General features: G+C 47.4%; 1 protein-coding gene across 3 annotated transcripts in view; it reads left to right on the forward strand.

Moving 5' to 3' along the window:
• MCM10 (minichromosome maintenance 10 replication initiation factor) overlaps window positions 1-14,093 on the forward strand; it is a 306,573-nt gene that overhangs the window by 181,166 nt on the left and 111,314 nt on the right. For all 3 annotated transcript variants that reach the window (XR_013606921.1, XM_078674170.1, XM_078674171.1), the window contains exons 10-11: window positions 5,300-5,496; window positions 6,259-6,356. Coding sequence is in view for 2 of the 3 variants with exons in the window: in XM_078674170.1 (XP_078530296.1) it covers window positions 5,300-5,496; window positions 6,259-6,356 (295 nt within the window). In the remaining variant the exon portion in view is untranslated. The remainder of the gene's footprint in view (window positions 1-5,299; window positions 5,497-6,258; window positions 6,357-14,093) is intronic.

Genomic DNA, 14,093 nt, shown 5'->3' on the forward strand with positions numbered 1-14,093 from the left:
ATGTTCGGGGAGAGTGTGAGCCCTTTTGGACCGAGGAGTAAAACTTCGGTTTTTGTCCCATTTAATTTTAGGGCTGAGTTGTTCATCCAGAGATGGACCTGTGAAAGGCAGTTAAATAAGTCTGCTGATTGTTGTCTGGGATGGGATAGAGACACCACTAGTTGTGTGTCGTCGGCGTAGCTGACGACGCTCACTCCGAAAGGGGTGATAACCTCCTCCAATGTGGACATATAGATATTAAATAGAGTGGGGCTCAGGGAGGAGCCCTGAGGCACGCCACATTGGAGGGGAATTTCGGAGGAGCGGGCGTTCTTTTCCCAGATCTGATAGGTCCGTTGATCTAGGAAGGATGAGATCCAAGAAAGGGCAGAGCCTTCCACCCCTACTCTCTTGAGTCTTTTGATGAGGAGTTGGTGGTTGACGGTATCGAATGCCGCGCTGAGGTCGAGGAGGATCACTGCCACTGATCCTCCGTCGTCAAGCAATGTTCTGGCTTCCTCAACCGCGGCCAGGAGGGCGATGTCAGTGCCCTGACCTGGACGAAAGCCCGTCTGTGAGCTCTTTAATTTGTTGTTACTCTCCAAAAACTGGGAGAGTTTCCTGTTGACCAACTTTTCAGCGATCTTACTTACTCCCGGGAGTAGGGAAATAGGCCTGTAGTTGGCCAAGTTTTCGGGGTCGAGGGAGGGTTTCTTGAGTAAGGCTTTTACGACGGCCTTCTTCCAGCTCGGGGGTACAACTCCCTGTTGGAGGGAGGCATTGATCAGGTGTGTCAGGGGGGGGGGTAATCGTGGGAGCTACTTCCTTAAGAATCCGGAAAGGGGCGGGGTCCCTGGGAGATCCACTCTTTATGGAATTCAACGTGTTTCCTACCTCCTCCGTTGTGACTTGCCCCCAAGAGGAGAGACAAGTAGGTGTTGAGAGGTATGGGGGATCGTTTTCATCACATGACTTCGTAAGGGGGATTGAGTCAAGAATTGTTTGGACCTTTTTATGAAAGAAGTTAGCCAATTGTTGGCATTTTTCCTGATCAGCTTTGGGATCTGTGGGTTGTCTTGGTCCCTGTTCTGGGGTTTTTAAAAGCTCTTTAAGGATGACATAAGATTCCTTACTAGAGCATCCCGCTTTCTCTATTCTTTCCTTAAAAAACGCGCTTTTGGTTTTTCGTATAGCGGTTTTGTAGGTTAGAAGGGAGGTCGAGTAGCTATCTTTGTCGCTCTTCGATTTATTTCTCCTCCAAGAGCGTTCCGTTCTCTTACACTCTTGGCGCAGAGCTTTAAGTTCTGGGGTGTACCATGGAGCCGCTGGTATTCGTTTGGGATGTTTAAAGGTCACTGTTTTAGGGAGAAGTGTGTCTAGGGAGCCGGTAATCCACTCCTCCAGCTGCTTATCGGCTGTAATAGGGTCGGTCGAGACCTCGGGGGTGGATTCTGCAAGGACGGTGGCCCATTCCCCCGGTGTAAGTTTATGCCACCGTCTGTCGGTTACCTGAATTTTAGTGGTAGGGAGGTTCATGGTGGAAATTTCCCAGGCGATAGGGACCAGAAAATGGTCCGTCCATGGAAGGGGCATGGGTGGTTTAGTGGTGATAGTTGCTACGTTTGTAAAGAGGGTATCCAGTAGGTGTCCCTTCTCATGGGTAGGCTCGTTGTTAACCAATCGGATATCGAGTGACATCAGGTCTAGCCGAAGGTCGGAGGCTGTCCGGTCCGAAGGGTCCATGAAATGGAGGTTTAGGTCACCTAACATGAGAAAGTTGGAGGTTGCAGATGCTAGTTGTGACACTGACTCAACGACGGCGTTGATGAAATTGCCGGGGGGACCTGGGGGGCGATAAATTAAGAGCCCTGACATAGAGTGAGCTGGGGAGGTTTGGAGGGAGAACTGACAACTCTCGCAGTCCTCAATATAGGCGTTGGAAGTTCTACAGGTATATTTGTCCCTGAAGATTATGGCAACCCCCCCTCCCCTCCCTTTTGGTCTATGTAAGGCTTGGCAGAGGTACCCAGTGGGGAGGGCCGATACGATGTCTGAATCGGAGCTATCTGATAGCCATGTCTCAGTTAAAAAAAGTAGGTCAAGATCCAGATCTTGTATTAGCAGGTTGGTTTCAAGGGCATGTTTGGGAAGGGAGCGGCAATTAAGGAGTTTAAATTTTAGTTCGGATTTAGTTGAGCTCCGGGGGGTCGGATTGCAGTGCGCACAGTTGGAGAAGGGTGTGCCCTCAATGTGCGTGTGGTAGCAAGCAAGGTCTTTCTGAGGTTGGAGTGCGCGGAGCGCCTCTCCAGAGTACACCACACGGTCATGAGTGCAGTTTGGCAGAGTCCCTAGGCCTAGGTCCGTCTGGGCCCGGACGGGCCCAGACGGGCTTGCCTTTGGCGCGCCTTCGGCGCGCTGACGGCGCGCCCGCTGCGCCCGTCCGCTGCGCTCCCTGACCTGACACATTATTTATGCGCACAAAAGGGAGAGTGGTTGAGGTGGGCGTGGCCACCCGGAGGGGGCGTGTCCTAGTCTCCTCGTGGCCGGCGATGGCGGCGAGCGAGTGAGTCCTGTGCCAGACAGCGTTCAGATCCGCTGTTTCCAGTGACACAGGTAAGTGCAGGGGGAGGGGGGCAGAGTGCGTTAAAATACAAGAATTCACACAGATTTTAGAATAAAATACAATTTTTAGTAGCAAGCGTCGCTCCCGGCTTTCCGCCTCAGGAGATTAGGGCAAAGTGCAGCTCTAGTGGTCAGAGCGCGCTTTTAAAGGATTTTGAGTAAAAGTGGGCGTGGCCACCCGGAGGGGGCGTGTCCTAGTCTCCTCGTGGCCGGCGATGGCGGCGAGCGAGTGAGTCCTGTGCCAGACAGCGTTCAGATCCGCTGTTTCCAGTGACACAGGTAAGTGCAGGGGGAGGGGGGCAGAGTGCGTTAAAATACAAGAATTCACACAGATTTTAGAATAAAATACAATTTTTAGTAGCAAGCGTCGCTCCCGGCTTTCCGCCTCAGGAGATTAGGGCAAAGTGCAGCTCTAGTGGTCAGAGCGCGCTTTTAAAGGATTTTGAGTAAAAGTGGGCGTGGCCACCCGGAGGGGGCGTGTCCTAGTCTCCTCGTGGCCGGCGATGGCGGCGAGCGAGTGAGTCCTGTGCCAGACAGCGTTCAGATCCGCTGTTTCCAGTGACACAGGTAAGTGCAGGGGGAGGGGGGCAGAGTGCGTTAAAATACAAGAATTCACACAGATTTTAGAATAAAATACAATTTTTAGTAGCAAGCGTCGCTCCCGGCTTTCCGCCTCAGGAGATTAGGGCAAATTTACTGTACAGAACACAACATCAACCCGCTAGATGCATCCATTCCTAACATCATCTGCTATTTGTTACATCTTTACAAATGCAATCTAGCGTACGCTTCCATTCGGATACACTTATCCGCCATAGCGGCTTATCTCCAGAACAGGCAGCATCTCTCTGTTTTCAGGGTGCCTGCCATTAAAGCCTTCCTGGAAGGACTGAAACGGGTCATTCCTCCCAGAACCCCACCAGCTCCTGTGTGGAACCTCAATGTGGTCCTCACTAGACTGATGGGGCCACCTTTTGAGCCTCTACATTCATGTGAGATTCAGTTCTTAACATGGAAAGTGGCTTTTCTCATTGCCATCCATCTCTCAGACGTGTTAGTGAGCTACAGGCGCTCACAATACAAGAGCCATTTATCCAAGTTCACTCAAACAGGGTAGTGCTCCGAAATAACCCAAAGTTCCTTCCAAAGGTGGTGTCACAGTTTCATGTCAATCAAACAATTGAACTGCCCGCATTCTTTCCGAACCCGGAAACGGTAGCGGAAAGAATGCTCCATACGCTAGACGTCAAAAGGGCGTTAATGTACTACATTGACAGGACACAACACTTTAGGAAAACACAGCAACTTTTTGTTGCCTTCTCAGCACAGCACAAAGGCAACCCAATTTCCAAAGCAGTAATAGCCAGGTGGATCGTTAAATGTATTCAGATTTGCTATCAGAAGGCTAAACGTACTTTAACGGTCCCCCCCAGGGCTCACTCCACACGCAAGTTAGGAGCCTCCATGGCTTTCCTGGGGAACATTCCTTTGGAGGACATTTGCAGAGCAGCCACATGGGCTACACCACACACATTTACCAAACATTACTGTGTAGATGTGCATTCCAAGCAGCAGGCAGCTGTAGGACAGGCTGTTCTCAAAACTCTCTTTCAGACTTCTGCAGCTGGCACGGGCGGCCGCCGTTAATGGAGGGACTGCTATGTATTCTATGCAATAGATATGAATTTAGCAGCCCACATGCCTCGAACTGAATATGCTACTTACCAGTATGCATCTGTTCTTGGCATGTAGGGCTGCTAACATTCATATCGCCCGCCCTCCTCCCCGGCGCCCGTAGCGGCTGCAGATACTTTCTTGCATTCAATCATTAGCATGGACATCATTTACACTATTTCACTCCATCTCTGACACAATGGCTAAAAACAATCTGGGGATGGAGTCGATGCCCATGCACACTGTAGTCCAGGGGAGGAGCCACCTATCTCGTGATACTTCGAAGACTCTTCCAGGACAACAATGTGCAATCATCCGGACCCAACACTAGGCGGCGATCTATGCAATAGATATGAATGTTAGCAGGCCTACATGCCAAGAACAGATGCATACTGGTAAGTAGCATATTCATTACCAGTATGCATCTGTTCTTGGCATGTAGGGCTGCTGACATTCATATCGCCCACCCTCCTCCCCGGTGCCTGTCGCAGCTGTAGCATTCATTCTACCTCTCTTTTTCTTGCATGGACATCCATTACTGTACAACACTCCACCTCTGCCACAATGGCGAAAAACAATCTAAGGATGGAGAGGATGCCCATGCGCACTGTAGTCCAGGGGGGGGAGCCACCTATCTCGTGATACTTCGAAGACTCTTCCAGGACAACAATGTGCAATCATCCGGACCCAACACTAGGCGGCGATCTATGCACAGATATGAATGTCAGCAGCCCTACATGCCAAGAACAGATGCATACTGGTAAGTAGCATATTCCTTTTCCCTTTTCTTAAATCAAACAACTACACTCGCTGGGATGATAACTTGATAAGGAAAAAACGTATGGCTTTGTTCTTCCGGGCCACAGGAATCTCTTCCTCAAATAGCGAACTTAAACTCTGCTCCCACGTGTTTGCCGAACCAGAGTAAAATATAGGCACTCTAGTTTTGCTTCTTGGTCCTATGTTTTCATCTTTTTTCCTGCCTTTTACAATTTGGCTCTTAAAGTCGCTTTTCTTTCTGCAGAATGATTGTGAATATTGTCAGTATCATGTGCAGTCTCAGTACAAGAAGCTCAGTTCAAAGCGAGCAGATTTACAATCGAGTTTCTCCAGTGGTCCTCCCAAAAAGATGTCTCGGAAAGCATCCGGTCTGAAGGCGAAGCTTTGCCATGATGGCTTTCACTACGGAGGCGTTTCATCCATGGCCTATGCAGCTTCTGTGTAAGTAATTTGTTCGAACTCTGTATCAGCGTTGTTGTTTTCTAGCCTCTTAACTCGTGCATAGCTTGTCTGCATGTGGAAATATAGACTGAGAAATGTCTTTTTGTTTAGTAACAGCGTGCCCCATATCAAGTAGAAATGTATATGGCTTGCGAAACTGAGTTTTTTAATTCAGTTTATTTGTGCTCGATACACCATTTATGGTATTGCTCTTATTTAATTTTCCAAATATAACTTTGCAAGACCCATTTGAACACAATACTGTTTACTATGGGGTGACTCTATAATGGCAAATTTAAACTTTGAAATTCTAGGTCAGATGTTTACAGCAGATTGCACTTAAAGCCACTACTAGGCTATTGCTTTGCAGTTTATGTAGACGCATTCTTGAGAAACATTGCTCAGAGTCTGTCTTTAAACGTGGTACCCCCAACAGCAAATAATGCCTATTTGGTCAATTAGCTGCTGCTAAGAAATGTATGCAAATTCCATTCACCACTTTCAAATTGAACTAGTTCACTCCTCCTTCTGAATTGTATAACATGCTTTTTGTTGAGTAGTAACACCTGTTGTGTAAAGAAGGGCTATTCAAATAATGTTACTGACTATCAAAACATATGATGCAGACTGTCTCAGAATATAGCATACCCTTCCTAATTTAGAACTGAATGACCACCCTTGATTGTGACATTTGGAGTGGTTGTACACCCAGTATAATGGTAAAAGAATACCCAATGATCCATTTGACTTGTGCTTTTACAGGACTGCTGCTGTGGCCCCAAAGAAGACCATCCAGACTAAGCTGAGCAACATTGTTGTCCGAGGAGCTGATGCCATAGCTCTGGAAGCACAGAAGCTTGGTAATATGATTTTCTTTGAAATAGTTCTCAGCATGCAAAGTTTAGACTGTGTGTAAATTTAGACTGTCACAATAGTCCAGTCTGGGTGTAAATAATGCAAGGACTACTGTCTTTCTTGCTGCTGGTGGGAGGTAGTCCACGGTTTTTTGTGTGCTTTTATCAGGTTGAAACGTGTCCCTGCCACAGCAAGAACTTGTGGCTTAAAGGATAGACCATCGTCAAATTTCACCGCTAGATCTTTTACTACAGTAACTGTGTTTTGCCGGGGGTGGGCCAGAAGAGTCTGGCCACCATGTTATCAGGTTGAAGGAATTAGTCTTACCTAGGAGCATGATCTCCGTTTTTTCTGTGTTGCATATAAGGTGGTTGGACTGCATCCACCAGATTACCTGAGTTAGACGGTGTTTGAAGTTCAACTCTGAGCCCATGGATGCCTTGTCAAGTTCCAAGATAAGCAGAGTGTCATCTGCGTATGATGTGGTATTGATGCCAGAGGAGATCAGCTTGAGGAGGGGGGCCATATATATATGTTGAACTATGCAGGCCTAAGAGAAGAACCCTGTGGTAACCCTGGGGTGGTGTTTTTTCCAAGTGATAGAAAAAGGTCATAGCACCACCATTTGTCTGTGGTCTGAAAGAAAGGATTTTAACCAGGCTAAGGCGAGATGAGTAATGCCACAGTTAAAGGATATTGTGTGAAATGGCGTCAAATGCGGCTGAAAGATCTAATAAAATTAGTAACGTATTCTTACCTGCATCCAATGTTAATTTGAGAGTGTGTACCACTTCCAGTAGGACTGACTCCGTAGAATGTTTGGGATGGAAACCCGACTGCCTAGGATGGAAAATGTTGGTTTCTTCAGGAATGCCATCAACAGGCTGTTTACCAGTTTTTCAGTGATTTTCTTTAATAGAGGTAGTAAGGAGTTAGGGTGCAAGTTTGAGAGGGTTGGCGGGATCCGAGAGAAGTTTTTTTTGTAGTGGTTTAACCACTGCAGCTTTCCAGTCAATTGGAACTGCTGTAGTGGTCAGAGAGGTATTTACAATTTCATTAAATAATGGATTCACTATAGCCACAATTTTATGGAGGACTTAAGGAGGTGAGGGGTGAAATGGAGAACCTAATTTACAAGAAAGGGTTGCTTGGACTGAATGTTCTAGGCTTGTTCTCTAAAAGACTTGAAATAGAGTTCTGTCTTGGGGGGGGGGGGGGGGGGGGAGGCTCGACCTCTGGTTCCTGTTGTATCAGCAGACTCGCACTAAACTCTTGTTGAATGTTCCAATTTTTTTCTTCCAAAAATGCGAAAATTTGATTACAGAGTATTGGGGGGGGGGGGGGGGGGGGGGATGGAATCTCTCTGGCCAACGCTTTTGTTTGTAAGAATGATTTAGCGATAGAAAATATGTATTTTTAGTCATGTTGGGCTAAAATAATCTGCTTTGAGAAATTTGCCTTCTTATCTATCTTGATCTGTGCACTTTAAGTTATTTGGGTTTGTTTAAACTAAACTAAATCTTCCTCCTTATAAGTTCTAAGCTCTTCTCCACCTACACTCATGCTGCTTATAGCGAAGATGCTGGTCTATTGAGGTCTGGTTGTACTTTGGAGCTGATGGTTGGAATTTCAGTTTTTTCTTTCTGGAAGTTTTTGTGCTAGTTTGTCCTGGAAAATAATTGCCAGTCCACCTCCACTGGTCTCTGTTCTATCTTGTCTATGTATGGTATAGACTGGAGGAAGTGTAAGAGCAATGTCCGAATTGCACTATTCCTTGAGCCATGATTCAGTGATAAAGAAAGTGTCTGGTTTGATATCATAGTCTTTCGAGCGAGCCCTACCCTGTTCAAGGACCAGCTTAGATGGTATATCCAGTAGATTATGCTACCACTCGCCTTTGGAACCAAGTGCCTGACCCTTAAAGGAACATTCCAAACCATTAAGATTTTAGAAAGCTTCTTAAAACTTTTACCTCTGCTTCTTAATCTTCTCTTGTGCCAGGTTCAGTCTTTTTCAGTTTAGGCAGCACCTAGATGCCTTTCGGCATGTGTTGCGCTTTATAAATTTAAATCACATCAAATCAAGTAGGTGGCTGAGAGAACAGCGCTGGTGAAGATGATTCAGGTTCGTCCTTGGTTTACCCTTTGTGGCACTACACACTGACATAGACACACAGGGTGGTATGCACATGGAAGGCTGAATGGTACAGACATAACATGGTTTTAATATGTCACTAATTGCAATTCCTCAACAGGGTCTCTGATTGTCTAGTTGGCCTCAGATTCCCAGTGTGACAGGGGGAGATGCTAACTATGTTCCATATGTAGATATGGATTGATCATTCTGTCGTCTACCTGACCCTTGGGGGTGGGCAAAGGTTCTTCAAAGTACCTGTTGGACTGGGAAATGGTGTATACATGGAAATATATACTCCCACATAAGGGGGAATACTTGTAGCGTTTACCAGGGGCTAACACTTCAGGGCCCTACTAATGGTTATCTGTGGATCTTATTTTATTTATTTTATTTTTAGAGTTTTCTATAGCGCGAACTTGAACCGATTAGGTTATCAGAGCGCTTTACATAGCACCAGTTCCGTTACATGTTATCACAGCAGTTTACATAGAATCAGTTACGTTGCACATTTCAGTAACTTGAGCCGATTAGGTTATCAAAGCGCTTTAAATAAGACAGCATTCGATGTCCAGTGCCCTCCTCCGCCGTGTAGCGGGGGACCACTTCCAGCCCTCCGAAGTCGTCGAGCTGTCGGGACTAGGCTCCTGGAATGACCAGTGCCCTCCTCCGCCGTGTAGCGGGGGACCTCTTCCAGCCCTCCGAAGTCGTCGAACTGTCGGGACTAGGCTCCTGGAATTTCAGCTGTCCCTTTACAACTACTATATTTTTTGGGAGTAATGAATTCCATAGTGTGTCTGCTTGAACAGAGAAAGGTGTTGCACCCATGTTTTTAGGTCTCGCTGAGCCACCGCGTTAGCGATGCTTTGGCGCGATATTAAGTAGGGGCTTTCAAACGTACTCCCAAAGTCTCTAGGCGGATCGGGTACAGTGCATGTGCGCCAGGCGCACGCACCATTTGTCCGCCTGAAGCCTTTGGGAGCACTTTCGTGGCCGCTTTGATGTTCTCAGTGAGCCGCGCGGCCACTGAGAACATCAAAGGGGCCTCGAAAGTGCTCACCATTTGCGACCCCCTCCCTTATCCCACTTCCTGCTTGTTTTGTCAAGTCTCACATGTAAACACATTAATTAGCCATTCAGAATCTCGCCACGCCCATGTTTTTCTCCAGCTCGTTGACATTTGACTCTTCTTGTTTTTAAATTAATTTTTCCCCCGACACAACTCCCGGTCGGGTCGCGCGGCCAATGCTTGTTAAACTGAGTGCTTATGCTGAACAGGCGCAAGCACTCTGCTGCCCCCTGCTGGCCTGTTCTTTCCACCACACAACTCACTCGCTGTTCCCAAAAGCCTCCACTAAATCCCCTGGAGCCTGCCTTTCACTTGCCGGGCGCTTACCTTTGGGCACACGTGTACCTCCGCAGCCCCTGCCTCCTCTCCCTTCACTTGAGGCACGCTCCTCATGCAGTAAGTCAAATAAGACCTCCGCTTTGCTCGCATCCGCTGGCGCCTGCATACTCTCCTCCCCTTGGCAACAAACACTTTAACACTTCAATTTTTGTTGTCGAGGCGAACATGGTAATGCTGCCGCAACAAACTCACTGGCCGCAGAGCGTTTGGAATGTGACATCCACGAAGGCCTGCGACAACACACCAGGCTAAATGAGGTCTTCATTACCCGCTTAAGATAACACCCAGAGCGCCTCTCAAACTGCCTCAGCTTTATGTACCATAATTATCGTAACCACCACTATAGACCCCAAATAACCAGGACAAGGACAAAAAATCCCCTACCCTGACAGGACCATAGCTTCAGAATGACGCAGACACTAATGAAAAAAACCTAACAACTATTTTTTTAAGCCACACCCTTAACAACATAGGCCAAGCCCCTTTGAGAGATACACCCCCCCCCGTTTTTTCATCTCACTTAAAGCCCTGTATATGGATGCAATGACAGAAGCAGCCGAATACCAGTCGGCCGACACTGTGCTAAGCACAGATGTTCAGATATGTGTTTTCTAAGCCACGCCTTTAATTACAGCAGCCATGGCCGTTTGGGAACGCCCCCTGCCTCCCTCCAACCCCCCCCCCCCCCGTTTTTTCATCTCACTTAAAGCCCTGGGTCCATCTTTAACAAGCATCTTTCCCAACCATGCACTCCGTAAGGGCGCCAGGATCTCCATGCAAATCAAAGCGCTTCACGCAGCCATCTGAGGTATGCAGCGCTACATAAATGCTATAGTACAATTCACATGAATCATACCATGTTTGCATAAATTAGCACACATTTTGAATCCAAATCAGCCTACAGAAAAAACACGTACCCGCTTACGGTGGATGGAATGCTCTGGTTTTACAGCGCCTTATGCTCGTAACAGCGCAATAAATCCAACTCTGCTACCTTCCAGCGCTACTGGACCAATCTTCGCTCCACTGTACTTGTCTAATTAGGAGACTCCACAACCGAGCACAAAGCGTGCATCACCTCGGTCTTTCTGTCCGTTGTTACACAATACAGTTAATAGTCGTTTATTTTTTTAGCTAATTTTTTTATGGCCGTTTCGGGAAAAAAAACTATAAGAAAATGAATAGGGATTAAACAGAAATCAGCAGAGAAAGAACTTAGAGAAAGAACTTAAACAAAACGTGTTGTTTTAGTCCCTTACCTGCGAGCATTGGGAGATCTTAGAAAAAGGCTCAATCAGGAAAGTTAATGCTATAAACCAGAAATGGTCCAGTGGGGAGATTTTAGCCATTGAAGTATGGGACTTGACATTAATCCTTTCAGCAATACACTAGAATATGTTAGTGTTAGAATCTTGTGAGGGCCACTGTGCTAAAGCATGTTCCTGGGTCCTTGGAGTAAGCAACCCTGCATTGTAATCTCACTCTTCTGCATTGGTCACAGTGTGTAGGGCTTCTTTGCCACCTCAAATGTGTATTAGTAAAACATTCCAACTGCCCTCTCCACACAGTCCGAGAACTGACCAATTCATAATGGTCTGAGCACCAAGCATCTCTTCACTGCCTTTTAACTTTCTATTCTGCTAAAATGAGGTAATTCAATGTGTCTATTTGCTTTCAGAGAAATAAAACGACGGGGACCAGAAATTCCATGTCCACTACAAACTAGCGGTGGCAGGCACAGGTAAGTGTGGTGAGGCCGGGCAATGGCATGTCAGGGGCGAAGCTGACACACAACGCCCTCTGCCTGCCCCACCGCCCCTCCGTGTTTACCTGTGCCGGCCGCCGCAGCTTCAAAGGTCTGCTAACGCTGACCAGCAATGTGAACCCTGCTAGGTTTAGGACAGTCTATTACTGGTCTCAATGTAGCTGATGTATACAGAGGCACCGCAAGCACTGATGTGTGAGACATTCGAGGGAAACGCGTCCACTCCTTGGTACTGGGATTGGGGGACCCCGTGCCCACGGGTGAACAACTAACTATGTTCTTCAGCCAACAGATAAATTTACCTTATGGCTAGAAAACCACTCGCCCAACCATAGAGAGTTCATTTTATGTCAGTCCACTCAACTTGTGCTGACCACCGTGATATATATATATAGCAAGGTTTGGACTTCCCAACATTGCGAAAGATGCGACAAGGTGAAGGTTCACATATGTGGCCGAGGTACAATCATGACCATTGCTATTGATTTCCAGATATAGAATTGAACTTCTTAAATGAATGAGATTCTCTCATTGAGAATTGAACACTATTTTACTGCGAAATGAAGATTAGAAATAAAGGAATCATGCAAGAATAACAACTCTGTGGCAGTGCTTAATTTAAGCCAGTGGTTTCCGCTGGTCGGCACAGACACTCAATTGTCAACACAACGCTTGTGACAGTCTGCCACAAGGTGGCGCTGTCCGAGATAAATAACACAAAAACAGTCCATTATTAATTCAATATACACTAAAAATGACTATTACCTGCTGCCCAAGCAATTCTTATAGCTGTGCAGGCCTGGAATAGTCTGAAGTGTCACACTTGTATGAGTGTGATGGTTTTGCAGCGTGAATCTTTCTGGATTCACTATGCTGTGCATTATTCCGCGGTCGAGTGGTTGGGTCCGGAATCGTAGTCTTTTCTTCGTTTTTTTTTTTTTTTCGTAGCCCAGGTGAGCGTCGACGTCCCACCTTTTGGTGTCCTTCCTGTGACGTCGGCATGCTTCCTGCGGAAGCTCCCACCCTTGGGCGCCATCTTCAGATTCTTTTTTCCGCCGTTGGGTCTGGATCGTTCCCGAGAGGGTTCCAGAGATTAGGAGAGAAGAAGAAGCAAGACTCGAGTTTTTGGAGGAAAAACATTGGAGAAGACGAAGGAAGACTACACCATCGAAAGGACGACGTCCAGACGAGAATGCGCAATCAGGGGGCCCCCTGAACGCAAGACATGGACAAAACACCATTCAAATTCTGCCGCAACTGCCATCATAAGTACGCGCAGAAGGACCAACACCCAGTCTGTAACCTCTGCCTGCCGGTCGACCACGAAAGCAAAGATTGCAACGCCTGCTCCGCATTCACCCCGAAGACCCTTCGAGTGAGAGAGAGGCAAAGTATAGCAAACTACACCATGCAGGGCAAGGGCCAACCACCGTCCCTTCGAGACCTGGGACTCTCGACCGACGAGGAGGATTACGTCTCTGAAAAGACATCGGCTACACGGTCGCAGAGACCGATAATAAGAAGACTACAGAAAAGGTAGGAGACTCGACGCCCCAAAAAGGCCCGAAAGACTCTCGTCATTCTACCCAAGACTCTCGAAAAAACGAGGGCAAGACCCAGAAAGCGCCGACGCCGATAACTTCGGCATCCGCAGCGACATCCAGGCCCAGCGGATTCTCACAGAAGGACTCCCTTGCGCCGAGGGACGGCGACCAACCAAAGTCGTCGAAAAGCCTCCAAGAAAAGGAGCGCTCAACTCTGAAAACATCTTCGAAGTCGACGCCGAAAGACGCAAGACCAGTCTCGACGCCGAAAACAGCCTCGCCGACGAAACGAGTCTAGACGCCGAAACCCATCTCGATGCCATCCAGCGCACCGAAGAGACCGGCACAACCACTCGACGCCGAACAGGCGGCAGAGATGGAAAGAAAGAAGAGGAGACTCGAAGCAGAGATGGAGAACATCCTGCAGCGAAAGAAAGATTTCGAAGAAAAAATGAAATCTTACACAATTCCTTCGAGGCCCAAGTCACCAGAAGTACATTTGGTCGAGGAAGAAGAGGAAGAATTCGAGGTAGAATAAGCATCGGAGAGCTTGGAAGATCTGGCATATCAGGAAGATGATAACGCCTATTACGAGAAGGAGAGAGATGACGAACAGAGGGTGTACCAAGAATCGACATACTCGGATACACAGGAGGTAGAGTGGCAGGACGTCGAAGCTGAAAGTCCAGAAGAGGGAGTGGACTCCTATCCAGCGAGGCCCTCGCCACCGGACGACATTGGACTGTACAATGAATGCATCAAGAACGCAGCAACAGCGTTCAGAGTCCAGCTCGAAGAGGAGGTGCCGAAAGGGGATTTCCTAGTAGAAACACTACTTCCAATGCACACTAGGAGCCAGTACCTGCCAATGCATGAAAGCATCAAAGGGCAA

The sequence above is a fragment of the Lissotriton helveticus genome, chromosome 1_1, assembly GCF_964261635.1.
Source record: "Lissotriton helveticus chromosome 1_1, aLisHel1.1, whole genome shotgun sequence".
Classification (NCBI taxonomy): domain Eukaryota; kingdom Metazoa; phylum Chordata; class Amphibia; order Caudata; family Salamandridae; genus Lissotriton; species Lissotriton helveticus.